Genomic DNA, 24,119 nt, shown 5'->3' with positions numbered 1-24,119 from the left:
CAGAAAGATCGTTCCAAAAGATAGAGCATGTAACACCTGGCTTTTAATTGTACACATGTGGAAAACAAATATGGTAAATCTGTTTTTTACAAGACACAAGAATGATGCAGGACTCAGTGATCATTGCCTTATAAAAAGGGGACAGAAGGGTCTACATTTAGTTATATAGAGGTTACTGTCAATGTTCCCTTTTGCATTCAATGGTGCTTTATTATTAAAATAAATAAAACTGACAAAAGAATGTGTGATGAGAGTTTGTTTTATGAGCCTGAGCACCTGAGTTTGGATTCCAGGAACCCAGGCAAAAGCCAGGTGCAGGAAGATGGTAGGCAAAGACAGGCAAATTCATGGGTGGTCATGTAAGTACCCCATAGTTAGCCATGTTATTTTATAATGCTGAGACAGGCTCAGAGAATTCCCATCATTCACTCAGGATATTTTGAGTTAACAGTGGGCCAGGATGTGTAAGGATTTTAGAATGCTGTAGTAGTATTTATTCCTCCAGGTTTACAGCTGTAGATAAATATCTAGATGAATTATGTAATCTCTCTCTTTAGTTCTTTCCATCAGTATGTGGCAAAGTCCCAGCCAGTAACAGTCCCTGTCTCAAACAAAATGTGGAAAGCACCCAACGACCCACATCTGAGATTGTCCTCTGACCTTCCACACATGCATGCTAAGTATGCATTCACCCATGCCATGTGACCCACACATAAACACATATGCACAATGTGTGGTGAACCAAGGAATACAAAGTAGTTAATTCTTTGTAGTTGAAGTCCTTTATAAACTTTTAAAATGCACACTGTTCATCACATTTAAAAAAAAAATTTGAAATTTTCCAGGCCTCCTGGACATGGGGCACAAGGAGCCAAGAGTTCTGGGATTCAACTGTTTTATGTCTCCCTTGTAAAGTGTAAAGACCAGGAGCTCTAGCTACAGTTTCAGAGATCTGTGAAGCTATCCAGAGACTGGCAAGAAACTGTGCAGTGAGATAAAGAACGCATGTGCCATCTGTTTATGGAACGCTAGCTAACGGAGCAGATGACAACTCCAGCGTCCACCACACGCCACATGTGGCTCACTGGCTAAGTCCCTTACTCCTTAGATGGCCATGGAAAGGAATGAGTGGACACAGCCCTACTCTATGAGGAGAGAAACCGGTATTTTATCTACAGCTACAGGCCTGGAAAGGAGAACACAAACTAGGTAGTTTCTAGGGCCTCAGGACCCTGACCCACTCTTCACTCAGCAAGCATCCTGGGGGGCGGGGCCAATTCCCTGAGCCTGTCTCTTCCCCATCCTGGGGGGCGGGGCCAATTCCCCGAGCCTGTCTCTTCCCCACAGGATAACATCTCTTAGCTGTTGTCTCACCTTTTTATTCTAGATCCCACATGGAGGGACAGTCTATAAAGTAGAACACTGAAGGTGCTGTCTTCTGGCTGGGGACAACCAAACCCAAGGCCCAGCGCACACTGTACTCTGTTAATAGCTGGTACCCTCAGGAGTGAGTATCTGCCAACCATGTGAATATCACAGGACTGCAATTCTTTTAGAGAAACATTTTGCAGATTTCCTCCAAGCAATATTTTTAAGTTCTATTTTTAGCAACCTGGCACAAAAATACTTTTTAGTGCTCACTGTATTCCAGGAACTATAACAAGGAAATTATTTAAAGTACTTTTTTCTTTGTTTTTGCTTTTTATTCCATTTTTTTTTTTTCTTTTTTCAGTTTGTTTGAAACAGGATTTCTCTATGTAGCCCTGGCTATCCTGGAGCTCACTATGTAGACCAGGCTAGTCTCATACTCACAGAGACCCACCTGCCTATGTCTCCTGAGGGATGGGATTAAAGGCCTGCATCACTATGCCTAGACCCAATTTTCATTATACAAGCACACATACTTTTATAAAATAAAATAAAAATATTCTCAAGAAGGACACAGCAAATGATGTAGTTTATGGTCATGATGAGCTGGACAGAGAAGGGCAGAAAATAAATATTCCAGAAGTTGGGCAGAAAGAACACATGTTCTCTCTAGTAAAAGTCTGTCTTTGGTACTAGACAAAATATCACTTAAAACAGAGGAATAAGATTAATGGAATTGGATTTGAGTAGATGTGCATAGAGAAGATCAGGGCAGAAACTACAGAGATGCCTGCAGAAGAAGTCAGTGGATTAAAGTCAAGGGCAGACACATCCAACCTTTGACCCTGTGAAATGACATCATCCTCCACAAAGTTCCCCATGAGAACTACACAATCGAGTTACAAAAAAATTCAAAAAACCTCACCCAAATTTCATATTTTAAGTAAACTTAGGGTTTGTATTGAGTCACATTTAGATTTTTGCTTCAGTTTTTTTGAGACTGGGATTACCTAGTAGCCCAGGGTGGCCTTGAACTTGGAATCCTTCTTCCTCAGCCTCCAGCATGCAAGGATTTTACATGTGCCACCGGGCCTGGCTAATTACAAACACTTATCACACAGAAAGTGTTCCAAAGGTACATTATTTTTGTAGGTATTACTAGGACACACTTATGTAATCAGCACAACCTCATGGAGTAGGCCACACACAGTATCCCTTCTCCTTGATGACAAGCAGACCAGCAGGGTGGTGATGGAACATCTGACTGGGGAGAAACTATGAACAGAGGAGAGGCATGCACAGCAGTTCAGAACTGTAATCAGACAATTCTCTTTCATTTCCATTAATTAATTAATTAATTTCCATTAATTCCATTGTTATCAATTCACACCTCATCTCTGAATCACACACTGCTTCGCCTGACCTTTTTGGTCCTCCCATCCCTCAGGTTCTGCTCTGCACTGGGACTGTTGTTCACTGGTGGGCTGCATCTTCATCACCGTGGGAGATCTACCACCCAGTCCTAGCAACAGAAGACAATTCAACAAGGATCTCTATGCAGAATAGTTGTACACTGTGTGAAGATGGGTTGCTGTGATTGGTGTAATAAAGAACTGAAGGCCCAATAGTAGGAAGGAGAGGATAGGTGGAGCTTAAGGCAGAAAAAGAGGAAGTCATAGCAGGGAATCTAGGCACATGAGAGACGCCAGTGAGATGCATAATGAGTGGGACATACAGAATGGGATAGAGGTAAAAGCCACACGGTAGTACATACATTAATAAAAATATAGATTAAGTTTTAAGAGCTAGTTTGAGGCAAGCCTAAGCTAAATCCCAAACTTTCACAATAATAATTTCATGTTATTATTTGTGAACTGGTAGCCAATGAAAAAGTTTGCTACAGACCTGCTTGCAAGGAACTACTGCTGCTTTTTTTTAAGGTTTCTGTGGACTCCAATTAAGTGCTTGGTGAAAAGTGGCTACTCTCAGGTCACACCTGAACCACTGAAGTCTACAGCCCCATGGACTATGCAGATTATTGACTTGGGTGGACATACTCTTATGTCAGAAGCAACACAGTCCTGCAATAAAACGGTTAGATAGTCCTTATTTCCTTCTGGTCAAGGTTCACAGCACTGCTCGTGACTCTTCACGAATGCAGCTCCAGCAGCCACCTGCAGTCCCTCAGCCACCTGGACTGGACCACCCACCTGTAACCTGCACCTGCTTTGCTGTGCAGAATGCACCAGTTGCTTGGTGAGTGCCTATCAGGACACAGCTGAAATGCCTTCTTTTCTAAAGCCCTCCCTCCCATCTCTGCATTTCCCCCTTCTCCACACATAAAACTCCCTAAGCACAAAATACTCGGGGCAACACATCTTTTTTAGCCTTAGGCCTGGCAAGGGGCAGCTGAGTGCCTGATAATAAATGTTGATTTAAAAAATATATTTTTTAACATATAGTAAATCTGCTCCTACACTATATAAAATACAGGACCAGCATCAACTGTGTGAGTCTAGGTTTTTCCATTACCAAGAAGTTATGAACAAATGGCTATGCCAACAAGTTGTTTTTACGGCTATATGTAAAGGTATAGGAGCTATCACTAAAATTACTTTTGAAGCTGGGCCCAGTAGCCCAGGACTGTAATCACAGCTACTCAGGAGGCTGTGTGATAAAGCAACCCAGCTTCATAAAGGAGCATTTGGCTTCATGGCTCAACGACAGAACACATGTGCATGGCCCTGGGTCTGGTTCCCTAAGGAATGGGTGTGAGCATTTGGAAGGAAGAGGTGTTTTGTTTTGTTTTTTTATGGAATCAGCATGTTGCCTCACTTTATCTGGATCTCATAAACTCAAGCTATCCTCTTGCCTCAGCTCCTCCAGAGCTGAGAGAAAAGGCATGAGCAGCCACACTGGGCTTACTGTTCTCATTTAAACACGAAATGAATTCAAATCACTGTGGAAAGGTGTTTTCTAGTCTCTGTCCCTCTCTCTCTCTCTCTCAATGCTAAATGAGGACACTTTCACAAAATCTGTATCCTTGACAGTTTGGGCCAGAGCTGGTTTGTCCGGTTTTAGGAGAGCCCAGGTCTATAATTTGACTGGGCTGGATATGAGGCCTCTGGAACTAAAACAAAACAAAAACAAAAACAAAGAACAGTTAACTTGCCCGTTCGTTCCGTATATACCTGCCTCAGCAAGTCCGGGATGTTACACACTTAAACAAGCCTCGTCACAAGGCTCAGTGTGCTACGGAGAGAGCTTCGCATTTCATCCTAGAATAACTGCACTCATCTTCAAGCTGCTTCACCCGGTTACTTAATCCTTGAACTTACTATCTCCACTGTACAGATGGGGAACGAGAGGGGAAGGACGGGTGTAAAATGACTAAGCCCAAGAGGCCCCACCAGGCACCAAAAAGCCCTGGTCTGAATTCTATCTATTCCTAATCCTCCTCTCAGAGAGCCGTTTTGTGTGAGAACTTTCATGCGCACCAGGCAGGACCAAGTGTCAAAAGGGATCACAGCTTCTCATACTTGTTTAGTTTGGATGAACACTGTAAGCTCCCTGGGCCCAGGAGCTGTCGGGGATTAAGGAGACTGGATGGGTTAAGTTTGGCTGGATCCAAGTTTACAAATCTGCCTCTCTTCTACATTTCAAGACAACACGTTTCTAATTCAGATCTTTTCAAACTTTATCCAGCCTCGTAAATGTGTCGCATCACATACAGACCTTTCCAGTTCAAGATCAAATCATGAGCTAGAAGGATTTTCTTCCAGAATCTCGAGGGCTCCATGGCAGCACTGTTCTCATCTAACTCCAGGCTTGGACTCTAACCTGAATGGAGGCAAATCCCAAATCCAGGAAGCTCTCATCCCCTGGGCTTGGAAACCCTCCGCCTTCCATACGGTCTCGATTCTAGACTCTAGAAGGAAATTTGAGTTCTCACAACTGCATCAGCGTTCCCAGTAATCAGTCTGACACTCGGGACTGAACTGCGGGTGTTAATGCTAAGATTCCTCTACTGGTGCTGATGAGGAATTATTTGGCAAGTTTTATTTCCTGGGCCCAGGTGACTTGCATAACCCGGCTATCTGCACCAGGAGAAATACATGCTGACCGGAGCTCGCCGTTTACCGTCCTGCACTGGGAAATCCGAGGCCGAACCCTTTCTCAAGCAATCCTACCGGGGCGATGATGTAAGTTCTTCCCCTTAAACGTGGGGCTGGACCACTAGGAAGCACCTTCCCCTGCAGCAGCCGCGGAGGACCCCTCGCTAAGTCCTGCGGCAGCCTCTGAGAAATCGCCGAGCCCGCGCGCCGAGCGGACCCCGCCCGTGCCCGCGTCACATCCCGCAAGGGCGCGGGGGGCCCCCACGACCTACCTCGCACCTCCCGCTGCAGGCGGCGGGCAGCAACGCTCTCCAACCGCCGCAACGGCCGCGCCGAGCACGCCGACAGCCGGCCCCGGTGCCTGAGCCCACGGCCAGCCCGCCGCCCGCCCCGCCTGCGCGTCACAATCCCGCCGCTCACCGTCACGGCACCGGGAGCGGCTCGCGCCTCCCGCAGCCCGCGGGCCCGCACCCGCGGCGGCACGCAGCGGCTCCCCGCCCGCCCCGCAGCTCCGCGCAGCCTCCAGCCGCTCCGGCCCGCCTCTCGCCGCCTCCCGCGGCGGACGCTCATCCCACCCCGCCCCGCGCTGGCGCCGCCCATTGGCTCCGCCGGTTGCCAGGCGACGAACAACCGCGACCCCAATTGGTCCGGAGAGGACCGGGCTCCGAAAACCCCCGAGCCGACGCCGAGCCGCTCTCCCCAGCGCAGCTGCGGCCACCGCACCTGTTACGCCCGCCCGGGTTCACCCGGCCGCCGCTCCCCGCCCCCAGCTCTCCGCGGGGGCAGGGGGAGGGTCCCAGCCGCTTTAGAAACCGGCCTCCCGGGCCCCCTGAACCCCAACGCGCCCCAAGGAGCCAAAGTGGGGCTCCCAGGAGAGTCGGGTGCGCTGGCCAGAATGGAGAGAACACCGACCGACGGGCACCCAAAATTAGGTCAGGCCCTGGAGAAGGGAGGTAGTGGCCTCGGGGATCTTGAGTGCAGAACACGCCCATGGTACACAAATCCGTGTAAAAGTAGAACCAGGGTTCTAGTCCCCAGGACCGCACACTACGCGCGCGTGAGGGTGCGTGTCTGTGATCCAGCAGAACTGAAGTTCAAGGTCATCTCCGACTACATTGAGAGCTCGAGTGAGATGAGTAAAACAGAGTTAATAAAATTAGAGTGAAGGAAGGGGCCTAAGGAGGAGACAGCTGCAAGGGGAAAACTAAGAAATGGCTCCTGTGAACTGTAAGTTGATGAAAAAACTCCTTAGGCTCAGCGGTGAGTGCCAAGAAAACGTATAAACAGCACGGGGTGGGGGGGCGTGTCAAATCAGCCTGCACCTCCCTACCATGTCTGCTGCCTAAAACTCCCCGAGGAAAGGGGTTAGATGGAAAAATCGCAGTAAAGTGCGAAGTGGTGGGGTTCAGGCCAGGGGTTTACTCGGGAGGAGGAAAACAGGTTTTGGGTTTTTAAGTGGCTCCTGAGAGCAGTTTGAGACCAAAACAGCATAAAAAGAAACCAGGAAATATGCAAGCCACTGCTACCAAAGAACAAGAGAGAGAAATGAGGACTACACATACCCTCAGTCCTAGGTGGGAGACTGGGTGCAGAAGTGAGCGTTGGATATAAGAGGAGGGAGACAGACCAGATGTTGAGTACAGATGAATGACCGTCAGAAACAGCAAGGACCCATGTTAAAAAGATGCTTTGCGATGCAGGGCTGAAGCTAGGAAGAAACTACTGCCACTGATTATCTTGCACCCTAAATCAGACCATTAATGGGCTGTGGTTGTTCCCTCTGCACCCAGGGGGTGTAAGTTCCGTTGTCCACTCTCCAAAATGTCACTCTCTTTCCTGTCGCAAGAAAACATCTTAATATGAATTTGTCCTTTGAAACAGTAATTAAGGCTTGATCTTTACCGTTTCATTCTGGCAATGAAACTGAGCACTCACTCCTGAGTTAGCTGAGTCAGTCAGATCAACCTGGCTGAATAACGAGAGGTGTTCAGCCTTTGTGTCTCAGGACCTGCTTCACACAGTAACCAGACTGTGGGGGTCTAGCCCCTCGAGAGTCCCCTCCTAGGGTCTGGGAAGAATCTACAACCAGCTGATAATTTAATTTTTGATGATATTAAATGAATCTACATACACAAAACTCCTTAGTCCATACACTTTATTATTCTGAGTCAGTTCTCTCTCTACACAGCTTCTATTCTGCTCTCATGCGTAGCTCCTTTCTTGCCTGATTTCTCTCTACCTTTATCTGCTGTCCCCTCTAAGTTCTAACTTAATTCTCTCATCTTAGTTCTGTCCCATCTAGGTTCTCATCCATCTAGTTCCTTCCCATCGTAGCTCCTCTCCCATCTCCTTCTCTCTCATCTTATTCTTCCTCATCTTGTTCTTCCCCATCTGGCTCTTCCTCATCTCCCATCTCGTTCCTCTAGTCCTCTCTTCTAGCCCTTCAATCCAGTTCTTCCCCATGTAGTTCTTCTGTTCTGTTTTCTCAGTCTTGTCCTCAAGTTCTCTAGTCAAAACCCTCCTTCTCCCTCTCAGTTCTCTGTCCTCAAGTTCTCTAGGGCATTCAGTTATAAACCCAAGCAATAACAATCCTCTGGCCAAGCAAGGTCACCAAGCTTGAATTCTTACAGGGTCATAAAGGCAGACAAGAGTTTTCCTCAAGGAGTGACCATCAGGTTTTCTTTTACAACCCAAAAAGGGAGTGGTAAAAAAAAAAAAAAAAAAAAAAAGGAGGTCAACTGAGAGCTAATAATTGGTTAGTATATCAAGAAAAGGGGATTTACGTGCTCAAAAGGTTAGGTAAGAAGTTAGAAGTCTGTAATGTTATTAAGGCTGTATAAGAAAGGATCCCGGCTAAAATTGCCCAAGAAAGAAAGCTAGGAACACCCAACCTAGGAACCAGGCGTTTCCCACAAGGGTGTTACCTTACTTAGTTCAGGCGATTGTTTGGCCTTGGATATTTGATAGTTATTTTAGATAAATGCACTGTTAAGAGTTCTTGGAACCACACATAGCATACAAGAAAATCATTGTAGGAACCAGCTAATACATACACAAAAGCTAAAATAATCACCAAGACTTCTTAAGCCACGGCTTGACCTTCGGGAAAGTCCTTGACCTTTCCAAGTAGTAACTTTAGTGATAGTAGTTGGATTCCATTACGTTTTCCTGCAGTTTGCAGCACCACAGTAAAGTACCAAGGTCTCCCCAAAGCTTTCCTTTGTACAGGTCATGATGGGAGAATTCCCACTGAGTTAACACCTGGTCTGGCTCCAGAGTGCTAGTTGCACCTAGCCTTTATCCACCTTTTGTTTCTCTGTGAATCTTCTCTAAAAGTTCCCCAAGGGTACAAAGTGTATGCAAACTTGGTTGGGAAAAATCAGGCAAATTGTGATATTCCTTAATCGAGAATTTGCATTTGGCATTATCCCTTTGGAAGTTTCCTCAAGATGTTTTGGAAATATGGAAATCAACTTGCTAGAAGTATATATTTGGAGAACAATAAAAATGCCCTTGGCTAAGGGAAGGTGTCTCAGTCCTGGGAGAGGTTGATTCCCTCTACAGTTGGAAAGGCTAAAAAGACATCCTTAAAGTGTGCTGTGTCTTCTTCCCACACCCATTCAACAACAAGGTCACATCTGTGGAACTTTAAAACATAAACATCAGTGTCAACATAAATAACAGATTTTAATGAAAATCCATATTGCTTTAAAATTAATGGTATTTAAAAATTTGCATGTATCTTTACATGCAAAGACAGTAGAAGGCATACAGATTTTCAAGTTTCTACATTCTGTGATGATATTTCTAGTAGCATCTGGAACACCCCATTGTGTACTTAGACAAAATGAGAAAGGCAAATGTCTTAGTTTTATAAAAAAAGTAGCTTTGACCTCATAGACTACCTTTGCAGGATTTTTAGGGAGACTCTCCCAAGAATGCACAGATCCTCTTGTTTTTTTTTTTTTTTTTTTTTTTTTTTGAGACAGGGTTTCTCTGTGTAACTTTGCGCCTTTCCTGGAACTTACTTTGTAGCCCAGGCTGGCCTCGAAATCACGGAGATCCACCCGGCTCTGCCTCCCGAGTGCTGAGATTAAAGTGCACCATCACTGCCCAGGTAGATCATCCTTTGAGATGCACTGATCTAAACTTTTGTGCTGTGTTCTTTCTTTCACAGGTACTGATTGAAGGGCTGTGCAGGACCTAATTCTGGTCAATACATAATAGAAAGAGAGAGTAGGGCACTTCAAGGGAAGCTTTCCTTCCTGCCAGCCTGCTGTGGTTTATGCTCATTGTTAATAATAAAGCTGATTGGCAATTAGCTGAGCAGGAAGAGATTGAGCTCAAGAGCCAGACTAGGAGAATTCTGGGAAGAGGAAGGGCAGAGTCAGGAGTTGTCAGCCAGATGCAGAGAAAGCAAAATGAGAATACCATACTGAAAAAAGGTACCAAGCCACATGGCTAAACATAGATAAGAATTTAAGTGTAAGAGCTAGTCAGTAATAAGCCTGAGCTACCAGCCGAGCATTTATAAGTAATATTAAGCCTCCGAGTCAATTATTTGGGAAGTGGCTGCTGGGTATTTAGGAGTTGCTGGCAGAACAGAAACTTCTGCCTACACAGCCTGTAAGAAATCTTTTTTCTCCCTCCTTCTTGCCTTGGCATCCTCCAGTTTAATACATATTTAGAACTGTGGTGGCATATCTTACAGTCAGGAGACAGAAGCACAAAGAAGAGTACCCTGAAACCCAGATGTCACTGAATGGCTAAATCAGCCTGTGCTGACCCTGGGTAACAGCTCCAGACCACTCCTCACATGACATAGGCTCCTTGTTTAAGGCTTTTGGGGTCAGATGTTCAGTTGCTTAGACCAAGAAGATCTGGACTGACACACAGGACAAGATAAATAGTTGAGGCAGCTGTCTGAAAGAAGGTCTAGGGATACCTGCAGCCCAGGGCTGAAAGAGACTGGGCTTGAGAGAAGGTAATTTGTTATGGTGAGGTAAAGTAGGCTAGGCCAGCGAAGGTTGGTTGGTTTCTTTCCAGATTTACTTCTGCTGATTTCCTCCCCAGCAGAATTAGAGGAAGTGATATGTAATGATGTTTTTGTTTTCCAAGACATGAAAATGTTCACCCTTGTTGCCCTGTAGTCTGTTCACCTCCATTTAGGAAAATTTGTATAAAACACCATCTCTCTACTTTGACTTTATACTCATCATCAAAGCCAAAATTCTTCCTAGCTGCAAGGCTCTAGTGACATGCCCTGTCCATACACATCTTCCAGCCCGTCCATACACATCTTCCAGCCCTCCGACCTTAGTGACATGCCCCGTCCATACACACCTTCCAGCCCTCCGACCTTAGTGACGTGCCCCGTCCATACACATCTTCCAGCCCATCCATACACATCTTCCAGCCCTCCGACCTTAGTGACATGCCCCGTCCATACACACCTTCCAGCCCTCCGACCTTAGTGACGTGCCCCGTCCATACACATCTTCCAGCCCTCCGACCTTAGTGACATGCCCCGTCCATACACATCTTCTAGCCCTCCGACCTTAGTGACATGCCCCGTCCATACACATCTTCTAGCCCTCCGACCTTAGTGACATGCCCCGTCCATACACATCTTCTAGCCCTCCGACCGTGTTATCCACAGGCTTGTCCACTGACAACTAACTCCTATCTCCTCATTGTCCCTCAACCTTAGCAGACACACTACTGCCTCAGGACCACTGCCCTGGCCATCCCTGTGATCGACTGCTTCCCCTTAGCACTGTGTTACTTACCTCTCCCCTTTCAAGTTTACACAGACACCATCTTTGTGAGGCCTAACTAGACACCCTTCGTTTCCCAAATATCCATTTCCTTGCTCACATTTAACCACCCACCATGCTTTATCATTTCTTCTGACTGCTTGCTTGGTCCACTAGAATACAGCCTCAGCAAGCAAGGGCCGTTTTGTCTGCTCACTGTGTTCTCAGTGCCTGGGGCTTTTGAGTGGTTTTCAGTACCTGATGACTGTTCAGGTGAATCTTTTCTATTTCAAAGCGAACACTTTTATCAGTGAAAACTATACATCCTCCAAAGATGCAGCTCGCATCTGTATCCTCAGGATGTATATGACTGATACTTTCCTTGAGAATAAGCCTGATTCCAAGCAACTAAACCCTGGTTTAGGACATTACTTCTCAGTGTACTAATATGGACCAAGCCTCCCACTCTATCACATTTGGCTTAAGCAGAACTTTCTGGAACTTTTTGGAACCTCTTATTTAGCACAGAAAGTTGTTACAAACTTGTTTAATTATGCAAAGATAAGTTGCATTTGTTTAACTATGTAAAGACGTTGCATTTGTTTATGTTGTGGAATATTTGTCTAAATATGTAAAGATGTGTTGCATTTGGTTAATTATGTAAAGACATATAACTTGTCTGTCTAAGGCACCTGATTGGTTTAATAAAAAGCTGAAGAGCTAATAGTGAGGGAGGAGGTATAGATGGGACTTCCAGTCAGGGAGAGTAAGTAGGAGGAGGAATTTAGGCTCTTGGAAGAAAGAAAAAGAGATATCAGGGAGACACCAGGGGCCAGACAGACAGCAGAAGAAGCAGGAAAGTAGGACACACAGAATGAAAGAAAGGTTAAAAAGTCCTAAGGCAAAACATAGATGAATAGAAACAGGTTAAATTAAGTTAAAAGAGCTAGTGGGACAAGCCTAAGCTAAGGCTGAGCATTCATAATATTAAGTCTCCTTGTCTTTATTTGGGAGCTGGTTGGTGGCCCAAAGAAAATTCCAACTACAGAAGGTGGCAGCCAAGAGGCCCCGTGTAAATCCCCTGGTCTCTTGCACCTACCCCTCAGTCATATCTCAGCTTTCTGTCACTGAGACCAAGTGCCTGAGATAACGTGAAAAGGAAGCAAGACATTCCGAGGTTCACAGTTCGGGCTTGCAGCCCACTGCTGGCTGGCCTGCGGCTTTGGGGCGGGGCAAGATTGAACAGCATGGTGGGCAGCAGCCCTGGAGCAGAGCTGCTCACCTTGGGTAGCCAGAACAAAAAGCAGGCTGAGATGGGGAGGGTGGAACGAGGAAGGGGCCAGTGTTCAGTCTCCTTCAAGGACACATCCCTGATAACCACCTTCCTACTATGTCCCCCACACAGAAGTTCCTCGACTGCCCCATATCGCCAATGTCTGGGGACAAAGCATTATCCTGTGGCATTTGGGAGACATTTCAAATCAAACTGTAACAATATCTTTGGAGATTTCTTCCCACAAAGGCTCAACACTGCTTCCCTTTCCTCACTCAGATCCCACCTGGACACGGAGCAGCCTTCTCAATTTGTTCGCTTGCTGTGGTCTGTCTCCTCCCACTAGATTATAGCAGGAGACAGGGGTTGTGGTCGCCATGTTCATTTCTGTAGCCTCAGCTGCTCATGGCTGGACTAAGCCTCCACTAACCGAACTGCTGTGATTAGGCAAGAGGCAGATGGGGGAAAGAAACACTTGCATTTCAGCTTACTAATTTCTGCTATGCAAGAATTTTTAGAGGTAGGTATTATTGTGATCTTTAAAATATCTTAATTCTGCTGAAATAGCATCTGAACCACCCCCAGTTCAATTCATCTGTCTTTCTCAGAGACAAGTATTTCAAATACCCGGGCATGCACTCAGACACAGGTTCTTCTGGCATGCAGATTCAGAGCTGGGTAGTAACAGGCCAACGCCTAAACGCTTTCTGCTGCAGTGCATACCATCTGGGCTGTTCAATAAGCAATGATTTCTGGATCCACTGAAGTGCATTTCTTGTCAGGGCCTGCGTGCGTGTGTGCTGGAACAGACAAGACTGGGCTGAGTCACTTCTGTTAATGGTCCTGCTTCCATTACTTCTGGGTTCTGGCCAGGACTACCCTTTTGAGGACAGCAGGATGGGTAAACTTAAGTCTTGCTGAATACTGATTGGGCTGCTCCTGTGCTCATGGCCGTTGTATTTATGAGAACAGTTTGACGCAGTATGGCCAGAGTTCAAGGGCCAAGAGAATTCAGAGTCTTCTCTGCCAGGGAATAGTCCACAAGGGATTGACAAATGAGTATAAACCTTTAGGACAATCTTAAGTCTGCCAACTGAGTAATTCTAAGAGAAGGAAGGGAGGGAGGGAGGGAGGGAAGGAGGGAGGGAGGGAGGGAGGAAGGAAGGAAGGAAGGAAGGAAGGAAGGAAGGAAGGAAGGAAGGAAGGAAGGAAGGGAAAAAGAGAAAGAAAGAAAAAAGGAAAACCAGTCCTTTTGTGAGACCTGGGAATGTGGTTCAGAGGTAGAACACTTGCCCTGGTATATGCAAGGCTCTGGGTTCCACAGCCTGCCCCCAAACCCCCAGCACCACACAAACAAAACGAAAGTCTTAAGACTCAGCTGTAAACTTAATGGGACCCAGTCTCCTACCTACCCCCATTGATGGGTGACATCATGCTGCATTTACAAAAATGTCTTTCTGACCAGTCCCTCTGTTTGGGCTATTAGCAGCATAATTGAAATGACTGTGAACACTGCTTTAAAAGAGCCGTGTTTGGAAGAGAATGCCTACTCCTCCTGTTGGTCCAGGTAAAAAGCCCCAGGCAATCAAACTATCCATGACTAAAGACTCCATCCTGCCACCAAAGGTGGGTGCCTGGGCATTCCCTACTCAGCACTTTAGGCTTTGGTCTGGTCAAAGTGCTTTACTCTGTGGCTTCTTATGGAATGAGTCTGAGAATACCTAATGGGTTTTAGCAGACATTAACACAGTGCTTCCCAAGTTACCATGTGTCTCAAGATTGAGTTATTAACTTTAAAATGCCATGCAAAATTTGATCATACATAGATCACCCAAGCAATTGAGAAAATATATCATAGAAAGGTGGTTAGGTATCAACCAGAGAGTTTCTAGAGTGTATTATGTGTGTGTGTGTTCATGTGTGTACACCTATGTGTGGGCATTCACATGTACATATGTATATGTGTATGTACATGTAAAGGCCATAGTTGACATCAAGTGTTTTCCTTATTAACTCTCATCTGATATTTTGAGACAGTGTCACCCATTTAACCTGGAACTCATTTATTGGGTTAGAATGGTTGGTCAGCAAACTCCAAGGACCCCTCTGTGTCCATCTCCCCAGCACTGGGGTTACTGGAGTATGCCTTTGCATTATGTAGGTATGAGGGATCAAACTCAGGTCTTTGTTTTACTGACTGAAGCATCTTCCCCAGCCCCTAAGACTGCATTTCTAATAGACAAGTACACTGCCTTCAGAAAGAGTGGGCACACACATGACACACACGTGAATGGTGAGCACGCTAAGGAGGACTGACTGCTCTAAATTTCCATCTCACACTTCATCTCAAGTTCTTGACAGAAACTCATCTTTATCAATCATTCATATGAAGAGGAGCACAACTTCCTTTTTTAATCAAGTCCCTCTATGTTGTCCAGGCTGATCTTGAACTTCTAAGCTCAACTGATCCTCCTGCTTCAGGCTCCCAAGTAGCTGGAACTACAAATGTGCGCCCTTATGCCCAGCTTATAATAGGCCTTATAAAAACTGAAAGCTTGTGAGGTCTCAAGTCTAATAGAAAAAAATCACCATTTACAAAACCATTGTTAATCCCTACTAGACAAGAACAAAACCACCACCACAGTTTTTGAGCCAACATTTGAAGCAAGCTTTATTAAATTCAGGCCAGGACAATGTGCCCTGGCCAGGTCCATACCCAGTATTCCCATGAATGACCATGAGAATCTGAATGGTGCTTACAAAGGCAAAACCCACGAGGCTGCGTACTTCCCACCTTCATCCAGTCGGGGGCAAGTGTACATCCTGACGTATGTCCTGCCTACGTGCCTCCCACCTACGGGTGAGCTAAGCACATCCTGTGCAGTTGGGGCACCAACCTTGTTTACAAAAGTGGCTTGTTATCTTACATGAACAACAGCCTCCAGCATTCCAGGAAGTTTTCTGTCCTTGAGCACATGGGGCTTACAGGTTAGTGGTATTTTCTTTTCTTTTTTTAGATCTCTTAAATACAGTAATTTAAACTTAAAACATAACTTTAGCCCTCATTCTAGCCCGAAACACACCTCCTCTCAATCCTTCTTCATACATGGCTTTTGCTCAGTCTGTCCTTCCTTTCCAGTATACAAGTGTGCACACTAGACACACATACACACACACACACACACACACACACACACACACACACACACACACACACCACAAAGCTACCTTACCAAATAGCAGATGTCCGTGCCTTTTTAAAAACAGAGTAATTTAATTTGCTTCATTCTCTTAGACTTGAAATTTTAAATATAGAGCCTTGCTCAGTTGACAAAAAAAACCTTCCAAAAAACCCAAAGATTATACATAATCCCAAAATGTCTTCAGCTATACAGAAATCTGTTTAAAAGCACAATCCAGCATAACTTGATTAATTCAAACATTTGGTTCTGTACATGGCACTCCAGTTTCACCATGTCCTAGGCCAACCTCGTGGCTTAGTAGATATTTACTAAATGGTGACTGTGTGCCAAGCAATGTAAGAAAAGTTTTCTGTCCATGACAGGAACGCCAGTGTCCGAGGAAGGGAAAATAATGACAATGTTAAACTCTGAGCCACACTACCTGGGTCCATGGTGATGTCACTGAGCTCCCAAACTTGCAGGGACCACCTTTCTCTGCGTGTTTTCTTAGTAAACCACGAAGGTTCCAAGCCACTGTTAGGCTGCTGTTCTTCCAACCAAGAGTGCTACCTAGTACTAACAGGCAAACAAGACTCTCAAGAAGCGATCTGAGGCTGTGATGTTTTGTGTTACTGCTATAAATGTGATCAGCTGTAACAATAGTCAATGGAAGACTTGTTTACAAAATAAAGGTTGAATGGAATAATTAAGAAGGAAAAATGCAGGGTTTGTATTAGCTTTCCACTGCTGTGACAAAGTACATGGGATGATAAATTTTTAAAAAGGTTTCAGTACATGGGTTGGCTCCACTGTTTGGGGGAATGTTAACTCATCTACTCATATCATGATGGCTGAAAAGTAGAGAAAGGAGGCAGAGGGTCCCAGTATCCCCTGCAAGGGCACCTTCCAAGTAGGTCCCATCTCTTTTTGAAAATGTGTGTGTGGCACATATGTACCTGTGTGTGCACAAAGACGAGAGGTGGATGTCGGGTGTCCTGCTCTGTTCCTTTGTCTCTACCTCATTCCTCTGAGATGGGGTGTCTTCCTGAACTGGAACTAGGGCTGCAGAGAGCAAGTCCCACTGTGTTCCTCCTGTCTCCACCCGCTCCGATATGCACACAGTGCTGAGATTACAGGTCTGCACACTACCATGTCCAGCTCTTCTACATCTTAACGTTCCTCTGTCTCTCAATAGTACCATCAGCTAAGAAGTGAGCCTTCAACACATGATGTCCCCCTTGGGGACATTTAAGATCCAAATCATCAAAGGGCAAATCTAAGACTTGTGTTAGAATTATACATTGATGCTAAAAAAGCTTTTCAGAATCGTGTTTACTTGTTTTGCTGTTTTGGTTGTGTATGTGTGCATGTGTATGGGGGCACACAAGTGTGTGCATGTGGGGGGGGCACACAAGTGTGTGCATGTGGGGGGGGCACACAAGTGTGTGCATGTGTGTGCTCATTCTCGTGCTCTGTCTGCCTTGGTTTTGGGAGAAAGGGTCTTGGGGTTCACGGATTAGTCCAGACTGACTCTCCAGTGAGCCCTGGGGATCTGGCTGTCCCTCTCTCTGGCATCGGGATTACAAATCTCACCATTACCCTGCCCAGCTTTCTGACATGGGTTCTCGTGATGAGGGTGAAGCTCAGGCCTTCATCCTTGTGTAGTACGTCTATTCCCCCATCAGTCTCCCCAGTATTAAATAAATTATAAAAGAATTTTGATAAATGCAACTTTTACAAAATGATTTATTGTTGTTTAATTTTTAGGCCACATGACTATGTCTTCTTGCTTGCTCTTGCTTTATGTAATGGATACCTGCCAGGAAAAAATGATATGTAAATAAAACCTTTACAGATCTAATCGTATTTTAAATGCCCTGTTGAAGTCAAATATTTACAGGGAAACTTGATACATCCTTTTACATGATGAGCATGCAGGGTAGAACAAAACATCTAGCCTACATTCATGCTAGGGACCTTTCTCCATATTCTGGTTTCCCTCGAAAGAGTTGCCATCAGCTACAACTGGTTTTTTTTTTTTTTTTTTTGTTTTTTTGAGATGATTTTAATGTTTCTTGCAGGATAGATCAGACTACAGAAGGCTACGTTGTTGGCATCAAGCAAACATTTTAACCTTTAAATTCTTCAATTGCCAATTCAATTTTATTTTATTGGTGAATATGTATTTGCCTTTATGATTTATATTTCATTAGGCAGTTTCTGTTTTTCAATTATTCTATTTTATTTTATTTTTAATTATGTGGGGGCTGGGTGGGAGGAAATGTGTACCTAGAGGCACCCTGAGCCGAAGAGGTCAGAGGCGTTGGGTCCTCTTGCACTAGAGTTACAGGTGGTTGTAAGCTGCTTGCCGTGGGCCCTGGGGAGTGAACACACCAGTCCTCTGAAGAGCGGTGCTCACTCCGAATCACTGGGCCATCTCTCTGGCATTTGCAGTTTCTTTTCACATGTTCAGTGACCGTTAGCAAATCACTGCTCCAGTTGGGTTATTGTGGAATAGGATCCTCTCTATAATCAAAATCAAAACAAACACGTAAAATCTCAGGTGTGAACATTTTTGCACCAAGTAAAATACTGTATTTCAGACGATGCCATTTAATCCTGCCTGTCCCTTTAAGAAGAGAAGCAATTGAGTTCAGTTGCTGGGTTGTCTTGGTTTTATTTTATCTTAGCAGCTGTGCCTGAAGTCAGCGTTATTCAGATGGGGATTTTCAAGCTTTGTTGTGTTTTTCAACTCGACTATGCTGTCAAACATAAACCCCAAATTTAGACTCAAATGCGGGGTGGATACAACCGGAAGTTTTAGGGAAAGAAAACAATATGAGAGAAAATTTTCTAAGTTTCATTTAGCAAAAATAAAAGTTAAACACAATCTTCCTGAAGCCCCAGCAACAGCAGAGAGCCACAGCCCTGAATGTCTAAGGGCAAAAAGCTGGAATATATATATCCATCCATACATGTGTGGGTAGGGAGAAGCATCATAAATGGAAATGATGGGCATTTCTGTGGCTATAAAAGATGAGGGTAAAGCCCACGAATGCTTCTCACCACTATGGAAATAGGGACATTGGAAATTCTGTCTAATGTGCCACCATTTGATCTAGAAGGAATAATCTCCAAGCTTGCTCATCTCCAATTTCCTTTATTTTTGTATCATTTGTCTTTCAAGGGGCACAACACAGTCCTTAAAGTGAAAACTCCAGGCGAGAATTGTGGTTCTGACATATAACTACCATTTAAAGGGAAGAGAGGTGAAAAAGAAAAAAGAAAAAGAATCATTTTTTTTTTTGTCTCACGTGTGAATAAAACAAGTTTCTTTAGTAACAGTCAATCGTGTATAAAACCTTAACTTCTCTGGAGCTATTGTGTCAAGTGTCTCCGTTTCCAGGATTGTTTGTTCATGGAGTGGCTGCAGCCCCAAGCACAGGTCAGTGCTTCCTGTACAGACTCACTTAATCCCTCTAACCCTGTCACTAAGGCCTCCACTTCCAGATGAGGATTACCCGGGAGAGGGTAACAATCCTACTTAGTGCATTTCAGAGCTGGGATTGGCCCAGCTCTCCTCCTAACCATCTGCCAGTGCCAATCTGCTCCTTCATCGCTGTTGATTCCTGTCATTTTCATCTGAAAGACTCCTGATTGATTAACGGAAACCTTCAGCCTGGGCTAAGTGGCCGCTCACCCTCCCCAGCACTCCCTGTCCCAGCCTCAAGTCCCTTAGAGTGGTACCGAGTATGGGGCTCATTGGCCAGCCAATCTAGTCTCTGCCAAAAACTTGAGATGAAAAATTATAGGTGACAACATAAAGACGTGGGATACAAGGATGAAGGTGAGTGGCGAAACTGAAGACGAGGGAAGCTTTCTCCAAGGTGCTTAGAATCTGGTGAGGTCATTGTGAATACAACATTGTACACAGAACAACACAGCTCTTGCGTAAAATGAAATAAATTGCTCTCTGCTCTTCATGGCTGGGACACTCATCAAACAGCTGAGAACTGAGTTTGTCTTTACCCAGAGACTAGGTTACCCTAACTACTTGAGAATATGTTTAAATTTATTTTTTATGTGCATGAGTATTTTGCCTGCATATATGCCTGTCATCACATGCATGTTTGATACCCACGGAAGCCAGAAAAGGGCATCAAATTCCTTGGGACGGGAGTTACAGACATATGGGCTGCCGTGTGGGTGCTGGGAACCAAACCTTAGTCCCCTGGAAGAGCAGCCAATGCTCTTAACTGCCGAGCTCCCCCCCCCCCCCCCCGCCCCACCCCAGTCACTTTTTACTGAGATATGTTGAACAGCTAAGATCTGTTTCCTGGTTAATTTTAACTGGCGCAGGAAGGCCAGCCTTCCAAAGCTTACAATGATTTCAACCTTAGCTTTGCCCATTTTGTCTGTGGTTTAATTAATTCTGTAAACATTGTTTTTCTTTTTTTCCAAGCTTGTCTTGGTGATTCACTTGGTCAATATAAAAGATGTTTTAAAAAATAAACATCATTCTTCTCCTCTATGTAGCAAGAGCAGGAATGATCTTACTTAGCAGAAGTCCTGAGCATGAAGCTATTTTATTAACTATAGTGCTGTGATTTGCAGCACCTGGAAAGCCATACATGGGTATAGAGCAATGGAGACACCTACTGAAATTAATAATCTACAAAGAACACCCTGGAGACACGGGAGGAACCATGTCAAAGATAGACAAGCCGTGTGAGAGACCAGGAAACAGTTGTAATCGCCTAGGAAAGCACTGAGGACCCCAGGAAAGACAGACTCAGCGTAGACCTAAGGGAAAGGGGAGCTGGAGTCAGTGAGAAAGAAGAATGGATCCTGACTCAGCCGGATTCTAAAACATTTAGTTCCTGCTCGTTCCTTATCTCAGATTTGTCTGACTCAAGTTCCAAGAATAATCTGAACCAATACTCCCTGCTTTAAGCAATCACCACATGATCCTGTAATAGTTATTTCAGTGACCAAAGAATGTCCAGGTTCTCTGGTCAAATCTCCCACTCTCATTCCCATCTCCCTGACATCAGAAAAAAGTCTCCTCTCACCACATGTTATTTGAATAGATTCTCATCTTTTAACCCTAAAGGACACTGTCTTTTTGTCAAAGCCACAGAATTCTCTGTGGTCCTTGTGAGTGGTGACCAATTTTCTCCCACTTGTCATGTTCCACAGGGCTGTCAGGTGATGCACACAGCATTCTTGTTCTTTGCTGTGACCTCCAGACCACTGTGTCCTCCTCACTCTTCCTCAGCAGCTGCTTCACGCTCCTCTCACCAACTGTCTCTCTGAGTCAGCTTCCCGTTACTGTAACACATATCGGAGACAATCTGATCCAGGGCTGTTTTAGATCACACTTGGGAAGTTTCAGTCCATAATCTGTGGGCCCTGTTGCTTTTGGGCCTGTGGATAAGCAGCCTAGCAATTGACAGAGCACCGTCCACATAATGACCAGGAAGTAAAAGAGGAGGAGGACAGGGTGAGGACGTGCCTCCAGGGATTTAGAGATAGCGGGCTCCATCTCTAAAGGTCCTGCAGCCTCCCAGTAGAGCCATACCAGAATGTAAACCTCTATCATGGGGTCCTTTAGTGGGTGTATATATGCCCTAAACCATAGCGACTTCCCCCCAGACATCTGTACTGTGGTCTTGTCATTTTCTCTAGATGATTTTCATACTTCCTTGAAGACATCAGCACAGTTTTAGTGGCATGCTCCCTTAATTATCTTGCCACGATTCCTGGTAAGGTTAATACTACACGCATAGCCCATTCACTCCCACGACCTCTCCATCCATGAGCCTCTTTATCCCCAGTGAGCTCAGCTTCTACCATTGAACTTCACCCACTGCTCTCCACATTCTCCTCTTGTCACTTAAAATATCTGCACCTGCTAATCATCTTTATTTTAGACTTCCTACTCCTACATTTTCAGCTCTTGTCCCCTCATGCCCTGGATCTAAAATTTCCACTTTGCCAAGCACTTCGTTCTTTTGACCTTACTGCTTTTCACCGTATCTCTCCCAAGACTCCCTTTCCTCTCTCACCTACCTCAATTCCATTATCCTTCATTATAATTACTCCTTCAAATACGTTCTTACTTTTCTTGACTGTCTAATACTTCCAATGCATTATCCCCACCTGTCTTAGTTACTGTTCTACCACCATTACAAGACACCAGAGCAATTTATAAAAGGAAGAGTTTAATTGGGGGCTCTGGGTTCTAGAGGGTTAACGTCCATCACCATCATAAAGGAGAGCATGGCAGCAGGCAGGGATGGTGCTGGAGCAGTAGCTAAGAGCTCACATCTGATCTACAATAAAGAAGCAAAGAGCTAACTGGGAATGGTATGAGCTTAGGAAACCCCAAAGCCTGTCTCCAGGGACAAACCTCCTCCAACAAGGCCAAGGATTCTTCCCAAACCATCCCACCAACTGGGGACCAAGCATTCAAATATATCATCAGCCAATGGGGATTATCATTCAAACCATTTCCCAAATCCATCCTCAAATCTAGACTAGCTCCACCCGGTCATCTTCTTGTCTCCTGTCCTTTAGAATCTGAATATGTCTCAATAGAACCATGGTTATGCTCTCCCTAGATATTAAGCTATCCCCCAGTGCTGCCAATCAATTTTTATGCATGTTCTTAGTCAATGTCTTTGATTCACCTAGTCTCTTGTTCTCAAAGCCCCATCACCCTCTTCCTGCTTCACTGACCACGACTCATATTTCTTAAGGGAAACCACAAGCCACACAATCAAACACACCTCACTGCAGCTCTCCCCGTGTATTCCTCTTCTTCATCTGTGGTAATGGAGAAGGCGGCTCACCTTTCTGCTTGACACACCACCTTCTCTGTACCTTGGGTTCTTCTCCCATAACTACCCACAAGATGCTTTCTTACCCCTTATGTTTAAATTTTTCTCTCGCCATTGAATTGCTCCCATTAGCAAACAAAGGTCATTTCAAAAACTCCTCCTGTTCATATTATTTTCTCCAGGTATCGGCATGTTTTCCTGCTTCTCTCTACAGAAAGATGCTAGTCTTTGCTTTAACGTTTTGTCTTTGTAGGTAGCACCACCCTTTACCAATTACCTTTATTTTCCACTGTGGACAGCTCTGTTCCTAGGTCATGTGGTCACTTCTAAACCAGATCACTGTGTCCTAATAAACATGGCAGCCACTAGCCTAGCTTTGGTCATGATAAAATTCTCTGCCAGGGGCAGCATTGCTGTGATTGGTGGTCCCATCAGAAACACGGGAGAAAAGGAGAGGCCACAGAGGAATAATGCTGTCACCAAACAAAAGGGGATGGAGGACATAGGAAAACGACTCATGCCCACTGAGGTTCCTGAAGAGAAAGAGGAGCCTGGAAACCTGGGTAGCAAACAAGTCCAAGGAGCTATGACTAAGCTGTGTTTAGATCACAATCATTCCACACTCAAGAGAGTTGTGCCAATGCACTGACAATGTCTTACCCACTCATTCATAAAGTTTATGAAACATTAAGCAAAAATCGTAGAAGTGAAGATTAGAGAAAGGTAAAAGGAATCCAATTGTTATCTTCCAAGTTGGCAACACACGTCAGAAAGATCTGATTAATACCTTCAGTTACCAGTTTCATAAAAAACAAAACAAAACAAAACACTTTTAGTTCTTGTTTGGCAACACATTAAAAATTAGAACATTCAGAGAAGATTAGGATGGCCCCTGCACATGGATGACATGCAAATTTGTTAAGTGTTCCGTATTTAAAAAACAAAAAAAACCCCTTCAGGTTCCATTGTGGGTAAAGGTGCTTGCTACCAAGGCAGACAACCTGATTTATATCCTGGGACCCACAGGGTAGAAAGAGAGAATTGTCTCCTACAAGCTGTCCTCTGACCTCTATATGTGCACAGTGATGCACAGGTTTACACGCACATGCGCGCGCACGCACACACACACACACACACACACACACACACACAGAATTTTAAACTTATAAATTAATTTTCATATTTTCCTATAGACCCAGCATAGGAAGTCAACCACACAAATACATTCTAAAATATTCAAAAATTCATTGCCTTAAAAAAAATAAAATGGGTATTCAAAGTTTATTTGTAAAGAAGGTTTTGCTATATCATTTTTTAGTAGAAGGTTAATTGTTGATAATCAAATATTTTCTTTTTCAACTATGTTGTGCAACAAAGCAAAATGAATGAAACAGGAAGGGCCACCAGCTCTGCTGGAGGTCTGGAGAGGCCGACATCCTCAGAGCTGCCGCCTGCGTTTCTAAAGCGCGATGAGCTGTTTTTAATCCAGGCGTTTTAAGACTCTGGCTTGTTTAAAGGCTGCTAGCTGACTTCATAAGCAAAGGGATTGAAGCTAGAACTGCAAGCAGTGTGGATACAGCAGA

The 24,119-nt window shown here is 44.7% G+C and overlaps 2 protein-coding genes and 1 non-coding gene across 38 annotated transcripts in view; 2 read left to right on the top strand and 1 right to left on the bottom strand.

Annotated features, from left to right (window-relative positions):
- The window catches only part of Ssx2ip (SSX family member 2 interacting protein), a 38,324-nt gene extending 32,284 nt beyond the window's left edge, over window positions 1–6,040 (bottom strand). For 2 of the 36 annotated variants that reach the window (XM_076575128.1, XM_076575148.1), the window contains exons 1-3: window positions 5,104–5,713; window positions 3,274–3,449; window positions 2,792–2,890 (exon numbers count right to left, since the gene is read on the bottom strand). The gene's annotated coding sequence lies outside the window, so the exon portion shown is untranslated. Of the gene's footprint in view, window positions 1–2,378; window positions 2,644–2,758; window positions 2,891–3,273; window positions 3,450–4,540; window positions 4,715–5,103 lie in introns of those variants that run through there. The other 34 variants (XM_076575132.1, XM_076575149.1, XM_076575158.1 and 31 more) reach the window with 30 other exon arrangements.
- On the top strand, window positions 3,609–13,002 carry LOC143274069 (uncharacterized). Its single transcript, XM_076575338.1, has 3 exons — window positions 3,609–3,624; window positions 5,672–6,415; window positions 12,792–13,002. Exons 1-3 carry the CDS (start codon window positions 3,609–3,611, stop codon window positions 12,863–12,865), a joined length of 834 nt encoding a protein of 277 aa, XP_076431453.1. The 3' UTR covers window positions 12,866–13,002.
- Window positions 13,003–23,371: 10,369 nt separating this feature from the next.
- LOC121830598 (U6 spliceosomal RNA) lies at window positions 23,372–23,473 on the top strand. The gene has a single exon (XR_006073814.1). It is a non-coding gene; the product is annotated as a U6 spliceosomal RNA (small nuclear RNA).
- Window positions 23,474–24,119: the final 646 nt, after the last annotated feature.

This window comes from Peromyscus maniculatus, chromosome 6 (assembly GCF_049852395.1).
Source record: "Peromyscus maniculatus bairdii isolate BWxNUB_F1_BW_parent chromosome 6, HU_Pman_BW_mat_3.1, whole genome shotgun sequence".
NCBI classification, from domain to species: domain Eukaryota; kingdom Metazoa; phylum Chordata; class Mammalia; order Rodentia; family Cricetidae; genus Peromyscus; species Peromyscus maniculatus.
This window is presented reverse-complemented; position numbering and strand designations above follow the sequence as displayed.